Genomic DNA, 12082 nt, shown 5'->3' on the forward strand with positions numbered 1-12082 from the left:
AAATGTTTTATATGGTTGCACATGCAAAATCTATCTCAGATTGTTTACCATCTCAGGGACAATTAGGGCCTAAGGGTGGGAAAGAGGGAACTCAAATTTTTAAAGGGACATTTTAAAAATTGTTTCTACATATAATTTCAGAGAAATAAATATTACCTAAAAAAGAAATAAATATGAAAATTTTAAAAATGTGTTGTTGAGAAATAAAAAAGAGGGAAAGGGAAAATGATGGATTATTATTAGAGAGGAAAATTTCAAAATTCAGGATTTTAACAGTTGAAGGAGTTTAAATGTCACTAATGTCAAAAGTACAACTAACCACTCCTGAGGTTGACTGTGGTAGAGAAGGATGGTAATCATGGGAAATGAAGATTCAGACCATAGAAGACAATAGTATTACTGAATTCTCATTCAATTCAATAGAAGACAATAGTATTAACAGAATATCAATATTAAAAATAATGTCATCAAGATTAAAGATAAAATCATCAAGAATGAGGACAAGGTTTTTTAGACGGAATATAACACTTTGATCCAAATACTAAACTCACTGAAAAAGGAAGAGGAGTAATGCTGAAACTATATATTACTAGCAACAAGGAGCATCTGGATAGAATAGAGATGTTGGATGGAGATAAGCTTAAAGGCATCTAACACAACACAGTAATAAGACCTGGAAGTGATCATGATTCACAAGGGAAGATGACAGTTCTCCTGACCTGGAGAGATGAGCAAGGGAAGTTTATTTTCTTGGTCTTCAATTTTCCCCTTTGTAAAATGAGAAGTTCTTCATCTACGATCTTATGAGAAAAAAAGTTTGTTACTAGAGGAGAAGTCAGAGAAGGAATGGATCTGAAGTAAACTGCTGCTGGGCTGGATAGACATGAGAATGCAGAGCTAGGTAGCAAAGAGTGAGATTTTTGGGCAAATAGGGTGTAGAGAAGCAGGGGGTAGGAATATTTTAGCTCTGTGTGAGGAAAATAATAAAAAGGTTTTCAATAAAAAAAAATCTCACCAATAAAAGTACAACACTACTCTAAAATCTAATTTACTTGTTTGTGACCTGACAAATTATTATTCTTTATTTTAACCATTTTGCATTTTCTAAGAGGCTTTCCCTCAAGAATGTCTTTTTACAATTATAATCATAGTATCCCAGGAGAATTCAACAAAAACAATAGCACTATACTCACTTTACATAGCTAAAATTGAGTTACCAAGAAATTATTTGTAAATGATGCAAGAAGCCCACACTAGCATCCAAATAGGAAAAAAAAAACACTTGCAAATTCCCCTATGATCTACTAACTGATTTGCTTTTAAGCTGTGTGCTCTGATATAAGACTGAATTCTCTACATGTTAGACTACCTTTGGGACATTTATGCAAACTTTACAATTCCTTCAAAACTAATTATTTGCTGTTCCCATTTCAAAAGTTCCAGAAAAAATTCTCCATTTCAATCTACAACTTTTTTCAACTACTGAGGTGAACTTTTTTTTTGTCATAATAGTCAGTCTTAAATGCCCAATTTTCCCATTTCCACAAAGTGTCAAAAACCATAATTGATACTATATGATATACTGAATTAACTTTGCAAAAATATTTCCTCATCCCTTCTACTAAAAGTAGGTTTGGCCTTCTTCATTCTAACTTTCTCCCCACAATGATTTTTATGCAATCATCATCAAATCTCTACTCTAATATTACAGTCAAATTATCCTTTGCTTGACACTTAATCCTTGATGTTTACTTCATTTGATTCCTTCTCCCCCAGTCCTCAGTCTTAAAACATTCTTAATATCCTCCCTTGATAAAAACTTACTTCTCTGACGTGCTATTCTTTCTTCATTCCACTTTATCTTCTTAGCCCTGCTTCTTTCATACAGCTTCCTAGTACCTTTTTGGAATATATTTCTCTTCCTTTTTCTTTTAAATTCATTATTATGTAAACTCTTCATATGCCATTCTCATTTATTATGTATATTTTCCAAATCTAAATATTTTCATCATCATGACCATGAGGAAGTAGGATTTAAAAAATCCTTGGATAATTTTCCATTCTGTATTCATTTATAAGGCAGCAGAATAAAAAGCTGTATTCATTTATAAGGCAATAAAAAAAGGATTTACAGAAGGCTAAAAGTAATATATGGTAGGCAATAAGATTTTTTTACCTTTGTATAACTAATATTCAAAAACTAGGAATTATTTCTCATTTGAAATTTTCCAACTATGGTATACATAAATTTATGGAACTTGCAACATATAAAGTAATGGCTTACTGATCACATTCAAATATATGGCATATTTACAGTAAAATTTAAAAGATCCAACTATCATACATTTCTCATAATTCATAAAATGGATAATTAAATTTTCACTTCAAAGGGAGGTTCTAAGATTCTTAAAAAATATGTTTCAAAATGCTTTGAAAAGCATTGAGCTTTTCATGCAAATACGAAATTATAGTTCCATCAAGTAATTTCCAAAATTTTGTTTAGTAAAGCAAAATTAAAACCAATGTTTCTACATGTAACAGTTCTAGCAATTATCTTTCAGGAAGAAGTTTTCCTTCTAAAATAGAGCATTTTAAAGAGCAATATATAAAACCCATATAAGATGTTAGTGCCTTTATTTTATTTCTTTATACATGTATCTTTAGCCATATTAGAGAAGTACATAACTAAAAATGGAATATGCCATTCAAAAGGGTATTTAATCATGAACAAAACTGTATCAGAATTCTTCATTTCTAACCTACACCAAAAATAAAATGACCAAATATGTACGAAATACATGTCCCTTTAAAACGAATATAAAACATTTCCAAGTTGATTCTCAGTTAATTCACATCTCCCCCCCAAAAAAAAGTATTTATTTTTGTATTACAATCTTGAAAAAAAAAAAAAAGAAAAATACCTACTTGTATCTGCTTGGCTTCCCACACTGATGTATCTATCATTGCCAGGAAGGGCTGTTTGATAGTAAGTTGTTTCCTCTTGCTGAGGTGTCTTGGCATTCTTTGCAGTGAGGAAAGCCACAGCTAATTCCAAGTTTCCATTGCTATCCTTTAAATAGCAAGAAAGTAAGTTATAATTTTAGTCAAAAGGCAGATCTATGTTATAAATTAGTGGACTCATATAACTAAATTTATTGAACCACAGCTGGTAATTTAAAATTGTGGGCACAATCTTTAGTGTTTTTAATGGATATAGGTAGTATAAAAATCCCATTTTTCCCTGTCCTGTCCACTGGGGAAAAAAAGTAGAAAGAAATACAGAAATCATGCATCACATAAGCACTATCAAACCACATATTTCCATACTGGTTGTATCCAAAAATGTGTTTCTTACTCTGCATTAGTACAAACTCTCTCTCTCTCTCTCATCAGGTGGGCAGGATTCTTCTTTGTCATACCCTTGGAATCAAAGTTTACCATCTAGTTCAGGTGTTAAACTTCAAGTTTTGCCTGAAGACTTCAAACATGGAGGTGCAACCAAATCATATTTAATATGTAACTCGGATATGTTTAACAAAATAAATAAAAATACAATATAGAGAATGTTAATTTGAGGAGTTTTTGAGTCAATATGCAGCAGTTTTGAGTTGCGTTTGATACCACTGACCTAATTCTACTCACTATATTCTCCATCAGTTCATGTAAATCTTTGTACACCTCTTTTTTTAAATATTTTATAATATAACAATATTCTATTACATTCACATACCACAATTTGTTCAGCCATTCCCCCAATACATGGGCACTTTGCCAATACAAAAAGAGCTCTTATATTTTTGTACATTTAATACCTTTTTTTCTTTCTTAGATATCATTTGGGTAAAGGCCTAGTGATGCTATGGTTGGATCAAAGGGCATGGCAAAGGGCAACTTTTGCATCATCATTCAAAACTGCTTTCCAAAACTGTTTTACACTTTCATGGTTCCATATGCATAATGTACCTATTTTCCTGCAGTCTTTCCAATATTTGTTACTTTCTTTTTTCATCATCTTTGCCAGTCTGTTGGTATGATGGCATATCTCAAATTACCTCAAAATTGCTTTCATCTGTATTGTTCTAATTCTTAGTGATTTAGAACATTTTTATATGGTTTCATATGTTTACAAATATCTTTAAAAATTGTTTGTTCATTTGGAGGAATTCCATGTGAACTGGAAAGACCTCCAGGAATTGATGCAGAGTGAAAGGAGCAGAACCAAAGATCTTCAGAGATTCTAAATTTGAGATATTTATAGAACACTGATTTAGAAGTATCTTTTGGCAGCTGATAAAGGAGTTAAATTTGAATTTAATTTGAACAGTAACCAATTTTTTTTTCTAATTCTACACATTATTTCTTTAAAAAACTCCTCAGACAATCTCTAATTACAGCGGTTACAATCACCTGACATTGTGGCACAATCGAAAGTCATGGACTTCTCTACTAGCAGCAGTGCAATGATACAGGACTATTCTGAGGGACTTATGAGAAAGAATGCCATCCACATCCAGAGAAAGAACTATGAGAGTAGAACTGCAGAAGAAAAACATGATTGATCACATGGTTCGATGAGTATATGGCTGGGGATGTTGACTTTAAATGATCACTCTATTGAAAATATTAATAATATAGAAATAGGTTTTGAACAATACACATAAAACCCAAGTGGAATTGCTCATTGGCTCCGGGAGGGAGGAGGGGAGGAAAAGAGCAGGAATCATGTAACCATAGAAAAATATTCTAAATTAATTAATTAAATTTTTAAAAATTTAAAAGAATTGTTTGTTCATAACATTTATCAATTAGAGAATGACTATTATTCTTATAAATTTTAATCTGTTCTTTATATTTCTTAGAAATGAGACTTTTCTCTACAGGAACTTGCTAATAAAGTTTTTCTCCATATATTCCCCTTTAATCTTTACTGTATTTGATTTGTTTATGCAAAAACTTTTTTCTCCATCAACTGATATAATTATATTATTTTGCTGTTTTTGTTATTAACATGGTTAATTAAGTTTATAGTTTTATAATATTCACCTAGCACAGACTAACTCATATAAATCTGACTTAGTCATAGCATATAAACTTTGTGATATGTCACTGAAACCGATATGCTAATATTTTATTTAAAAATTTTGCATGAATGTTCATTAGAGATATTAGTCATAGTTTGTTTAGAATTTTCTCTGACTTAATGATATCAAGATCACATTGGTGTCAGAGAAGGAATTTGGAAAGATTCTTTTTTTGAATGTTGGACAGAATTCATTTGGGTATTTATTAGTGTTGGTGATTTATTTTCCTTTGGAGGTTAATTCACAAATTCTTCAATTCCTTTTTCTAAGATGGGGTTGGTTAAGATTTCTAATTCTTGATCTATTAAGCTGGGTATTTTTAATGTTCATAAATGTCCATTTACTAAGTTGCCAATTTTATTGGCATATAGCTGGACAAGACAGTTTATCATAGCAATTATTTCATCTTCATTTGTTATAAATTTGTCTTTTTAATTTTTTGTACGTTATTTGGTTTTCCTCTATCATATTTTTAATCAATTAGTGAATGGTTTATCTGCTTTTTTTTTAGAAAACAACTCTTGAGTTTTATTTATTAATTCAACTTTTTTATTCCAACTTTGTTAATCTCTTCTTTTTTTTGAGGATTTTTAACGTTCATGTTTAATTGTGGGGGTTCAATTTGTCAGCAGTCTAGTTTTTTAGTTGCATATCCAATCCATTGATGATCTGCTCACACTACCTTTTATTGATTTAAAGTGCTGAGAGATTTTCCTCTAAAAAAATGCTTTAGTTGCATCACAAAATTTTGGTATGTTGTCTCACTGCTGTCATTGTCATTAATGAAATTATCTATTATTTCTTCTTTAACTCATTAATTCCTCACAATTAAGTTTTCTAGTCTCTAGTAGATTTTTAATTTTTTCCCCAGCACCCTCTTTTAATATAATTTTTTATTGAATTGTGGTTAGTAAAAGATATATTTCAAAAGTTCTGCTTTTGTATATATATTTTTGTTATTTTTATGCTCTACCTAACATCTGTTCAGTTTTTGTAAAGGTGGTACAGTGGATAGAAGTGCATAGAAGTGGATAGATAGAGCCTGGAGTGGAGAAAACCAGAGTTCAAATCCAACCTCAGATATTTACTAGCTGTGTGATCCTAGGCAAGATAAAAATTGCAAAGTCCTATTTTGCACAAAGCCTAGAATTTATTAACACTAGTTAAATGTTAGCAGTAGTAATGGTAGTAGTAATAAGTATTATTATTGCCATTCAACAATCACCAGAGTGCAATCATAACTTGTCTTAAGATTTTATTTATGTCACTTATTTCTTCTTTAATTTTTTCGTTAGATTTATCTAAAGCTGAATGGGGTACAATGAAGTCTCACACCACTACAATTTTACTTCCTCTTTCAGGAAGCAAAAAAATTCTTTATTTTTGTTTATCATTTTAAATTCAATCTATTTTTGCTGTTGACTTATCAGAAATCAATGAAATGGATGTCACTTTTTTTTTCTGTTCAGATGAGGCATGTTAGCTTTTGCTCCAACCCTATCATTTTTATTGTGAGTCTTTATGTTTCAGGCTTTTCCTTGCAAACAAAATATTATTGGATTCTGTTATCACTCTTCTGTTTTATGGCTGAGTTTATCCCATTCACTTTCATAGTTAAGATGGTTAATTGTGAATTTCCCTCCATCCTATTTTCTGAAATTTTTCTTTATGTACTTTTCTTTTATCCTCTTTTTCATGATTTCCTTTCTAATATTGGAGTTTATTTTGCTTATGATTAATTCTTCCCTGAAAAAAGGCAGGGATGGGGAGCTATTGAATTCCAGACACAGGGAAAACAAAGGCAAAGAAGTAAGAGACTGAATGCTGAAGAGAGGGAGCATCTAGTAAGACTCTATGATTAGACTGATGAGTACTCAAAGTAATATGAATTAAGATAAGAAGCCTAATACAATAATTCAAAGTAAGAGGTAATAAGGACTTGAATCAATGTAGAAACATTGTGAAAGAAAAATAAAGAATGAGTGCAAAATATGTTGAAGGGAGAAAATGAACTAGATAATGAAAAGAAGATTCAAGAATGGCTCCTGGGCATGATTGGAAGAATAGTGTTGACCTCGGAATTGGAGAAGTCTGGAGTAGAAAACGGACTTGAGAGGAAATATTATAATGAGTTCTTCAGTGATTCTGAATTTGATATATTTACAGAACACTGATTTAGAAGTGTCTGTTGCCAGCTGATAAAGGAGTTAAATTTGAATCTCATTTAAAGAGTAACCATTTTTTCCCAATTCTACACATTACTTCTTAAAAAACTCATCAGACAATCTCTAATTATAGCAGTTACATCATTTGACTATAATTAATTAAATAGTTCTTCTATTTATTACTCCATTACTTGTCACTTGTTTCTATGAAACTTAACACAGCAGAAATTAACTATTTAAATGGCACCACTGAAACTAAGCATAATAAAGGAAATTCTCTTTAATGTGAGGTTGCAGGTAACTGTTCAACTCCTTTGCAGTATTAGTGACTATTTTTCTTCTATAATTTACAACCCCTACTGCTGCTACTTTCATCTGCTTTGACCAAAAACAAAGCATACCACACAAGATACAATGGAAGCATGAATCTAAAGTAATGATAACAGTTTAAATCTTTTCACTATTACATTTCTAAAAGAAAGATGAAACATGAAATTAAACTGAGTTTAACTCCCCATATTCTGGGAGCCAGTTTAGTCTCATCTTGACCTACTTCCTCCCAATACGAACCATAATCATGAATATAATTCAGTATGACTTCCTTATTATATGTTCTGCATGACTACTTCAAGGTATGTAATTAGTCACCCACATGTAGAGAATACTGTGAAGTCATTGCTACAAATTATAATAGATCATATTCACTGATCAGATTCAAATGAGCTTAAATCTTATGATAAACCAAATTCAGAATGTAATGTAATCTGAATGCTATTAACTTTGAAGGGCTGATAAAACATTCAAATATTTATGGTACAAACAAAAATTTGACTACAAAGCCTGAACTTTCTACATATCTTTAAGAGTAAAAGTCAACAAAGGACTGAGGAATTTTCAGAAGCTACATTAGTACAAACTTTATGTTTTTAGCTGTCTCAAAAAAATGAAATAACTAAAATATAAAATTTTGCTCATATAACTTGCTCCATTGAAAAATTACACAAAACTAGCAAGTTGTTTTTTTCTCTTTTTTTTCTGAGAAACATCAAAAAGTACATTAGCAAAATCTGGGAGGAAAAGCTCAGGAGAATTGACAGCATAACCTGTTAGATATAAGTAGAAACTTACTTGATTCATCAGAATCAATCATTAAGTTTCCTTACATTTCAAGATTTCTGGAGTGTTTTTGCTAATATTAACATTAATTCTCTGAACAATCAAATATTAATACTATAGAATGGGAAGAACTAAATCATTTCCAGATAGAAAAAATGAACTACATTAAAAGTTAGGTAACCTAACTATAATAGAAATAATGGTTTCTGAACTTATGCTACTACTTTACATAAAAGAAAAACTACCTTTAAATAATAAGAAATAGGTAGGCTGATCCAAACCATCACTTTTAATTTTTCATATGCTATATATTAGGAAGAATTACTGTGTATTCCTCTGTCTGAGACCTTGGTCTGAGATATCATTTAGTCTGCTGCTTTTTGCATTTTCTTTGTCCTTTTGAATCCCAAGGAATAGCTTCCTTTTTAACAAAAATTGGCTAATAAATAAAGGGGAGAAAGTTTTTTGAGGGGCACATGTGACCTGTCTATCTATAGGGATGGGGAGGGGTGGATGAACCACTTCTTAATTAGCTATTACCAATTAAAAATGTCTTAGGATGTTGAAGGGATGGGCTGAAAAATGAGCTTTTAAAAACCTATTTATTAAGATGCCTGGTCAAGTTCAGGTCATCCATTAGCAAGAGAGCCATGGAGACCTATTATCACTTTTACTGGTTATAATGCCAGCCTAAACCAAAAAAACTGATATAATCAATAAACTTGTATTCTTAGTCAAAAATCAGTATCTTGAGATATCATGACAGATTCATTAGAGTACCAATGATACCAAGATGTATTAGGCCTTTTAGGTAGAAAAATGCAATTAAGCTTTAAGTATTTTGTACTAATATCCTAAAATGCCTGAGAAAAAAATGTTATTTCCATGGAAATCTTTTTTTTCTTCTCATGTATGCCACTCTTGTTTTCAGTGTTTGTATATTTTTCTTTATGTAGATCTATATCTTTCTGAATTTACACATTTATCATCTGCTGTTATATTCTATTTGCCAACTCTATTCTCTCTATTTCATCCTTTCTATCTCTATTATGTTTAAAATTTTTTGTATATCTTCTTCTTAATTTAAAAACAATGTTTAGAATATTTCAGTACAAGCCCTACAACTTGCTGCTTTCCTCTGCTTTGACCAAAAACAAACTACACACCTCAGATACATACATGATGTCAAACAATGAAAACTTACTTTTAACAATTTGTGGCCTTCCACAATGCATGTTTATTCCTTTTTTCTCCTTATGGTTTGGCAGAAAATATATTTCCCACACTTCTGTTCTTTGGCAATGCATCTATAGTAATGTATATAAGTAGTTATATCAAACTAACATTCAGTCAATTCCACCAGGATGTAAATAAATTATTTCTTCATCAAAAAAGTTTTTTCTCAACTTGGTAGCTGCTCATGATTTATTTTTCCCTAGTTTAGCATGCTTTAATCCTGGTTTTCAATTAGGTATACTGAGGGCTAAGTATTTAAGCAAAGTACTTTTCTTACAAGAGTACAGAGTTCCCATTTCTACTGACATATAAATTTGAACTTTTCCAATAGTACATTGGGGCAAGTCACAAAACTTTTTAGTGAAATAGAATTCATACTACCTTCAAGGCTTGCTGTAGTATCTGTGTATCATTGATGCCAGTGATTTCTCTTAGCTGATTCAAAAATGTCTGCTGGTGCTAGAAAGGAAAAAAAGAGATCATTCATTAAAACTTCAATGATGACAAAATAATCTATGACTAAAAAGATTCAAAATTTACTTTTATCCACACCATTCCTTTGTAAGCATGAGGCACATTAAAATTCCTTTCAAACATTCTGAGTAAATTCCCACTGATTTCAAAGAGAGGCCAAATAAATGAAGAAGGCTCAGGGATATGGTGAGGAAACCTAATATAGTATTAATATAACAGAATCATTTTAATCTCTCTTAAATATTATCTTACAGATATTTACTGATGACATAAAGTAGTATAAACTAGAATCCAAACATTTTTTGCTAATTTTAAAACAACACTACAGCTCAAGGTCCTTAAAATAATATGAACTGTCCTATTGCTCTTAACAAACTGGAAAAACAAAATACTTAAAACTTTTATGAATATAAATTATTTTCCATTTAATGAAACATGTAGGTCTCTGAAGAATAAAATTGACAGAGTTGAGTTCAGACATTAACAGAATCACCTAACTCTAAACTATATTTTCACATTAAAAAGTATGCCAGAATAGTCAAAGAAAAAAAGATCTAATTACTTGGACTCAATTGACTTTATTTTATTATTTAATAGAAAAACTAGATCTTTCCACTTATTCTTTTTCCGAATTCATTTGTTTATTAAGGTTATTAAGATTCCACTAAAATTAAACAAGTATTCAAATGGTACCCATTAATATATTATAAATTTCAATGATATTCATTGTTAAGATATAAAGAAACTGTAATCCATTAATTATATAATAGTAGAAACAATGAACTAAGGAAAACATAAATTAATTTCTTTGTTTATATACAAAGGGAATAACAAAGAAATGAAAAAAAAAAGGTAAAATCTTAAATGAACAATTTGATACTATGTACAAAATAAAATAAGAGTGGTTGATCAGTGGAATTTACAGTGTATACAATTATACAGAAGCAAATGAGCACAATAACATTGTTGTAAAATCATTTCACTTGTGTGTGATCCTTTGTGGTACTACTTGGATTTTTCTTAGCAAAGATACTGGAGCAGTTTGCCCTTTCTTCTCCAGTTCATTTTACAGATGAGAAAACTGGGTTAAATGACTTACTCTAGGGTCACACAGGTAGTATTAAGTGTCTGAAGTCAAATCTTCCTGACTTCAGACCAAATGCTCTATCCACAGTGCCACCTAGCTGCCCAGTGTTTGGTAAACCCAAAGATTCCAACTGCGGGTACAACTACTCAATATTTAACAAAAACTGCTGGGAAAACTGGAAAGCAGTTTGACAGAAACTAGGCATTAGACGAACATAAGGCATACCAAGATAAGCTCGAACTGCGTACGTGATTTAGACATAAAGGAGAATATCATAAGCAAATTAGGGGAGCATAGAAAAAATTACCTAGGAGATCTATAGAAAAGATCATGACCGAATAAGGGAAAGAGGTAAAAATGGGTAATATTGATTACATAAAATTTAGAGGTTTTTGCAGCCAAAACTAGAAGGGGAAAAAGAGAAAAATGTGGTGTGAGAATTCTATAGCAAGTTTCTCTGATAAAGGTATCATATCTCTGGAACTGAGCCAAATAATAAAGGAGAGCCATTACCCTATTGATATATAGATATTGAAAAGGCAGTTTTCAGAGGAAGAAACCAAAGTGATCAATAATCACTTGGAAAAAGTCTCTACAATACTAACAATTAAAGAAAAACCAAATTAAAACAAATTCATAGAGGGGGCAGCTGGGTAGCTCAGTGGATTGAGAGCCAGGCCTAGAGACGGGAGGTCCTAGGTTCAAATCAGGCCTCAGATACTTCCCAGCTGTGTGACCCTGAGCAAGTCACTTGACCCCCATTGCCCACCCTTACCACTCTTCCACCTATGAACTAATACACAGAAGTTAAGGGTTTAAAAAAAAAGATAAAAAAAAATTCATAGGTACCATCTTATACCCATCAGATTGGCCAAGATGACAGAAAAGTTAAATGACAAATGCTGGAGGGAGATGTGGGAAAA

The 12082-nt window shown here is 31.2% G+C and overlaps 1 protein-coding gene across 1 annotated transcript in view; it reads right to left on the reverse strand.

Annotated features, from left to right (window-relative positions):
- The window catches only part of USP25 (ubiquitin specific peptidase 25), a 206661-nt gene that overhangs the window by 152652 nt on the left and 41927 nt on the right, over positions 1-12082 (reverse strand). The window contains exons 2-3 of the mRNA XM_044670322.1: positions 9980-10057; positions 2926-3070 (exon numbers count right to left, since the gene is read on the reverse strand). Of these exons, the coding sequence (XP_044526257.1) occupies positions 2926-3070; positions 9980-10057 (223 nt within the window). The remainder of the gene's footprint in view (positions 1-2925; positions 3071-9979; positions 10058-12082) is intronic.

Source organism: Gracilinanus agilis, chromosome 3, assembly GCF_016433145.1.
Source record: "Gracilinanus agilis isolate LMUSP501 chromosome 3, AgileGrace, whole genome shotgun sequence".
In the NCBI taxonomy this organism is placed as follows: Eukaryota; Metazoa; Chordata; class Mammalia; order Didelphimorphia; family Didelphidae; genus Gracilinanus; species Gracilinanus agilis.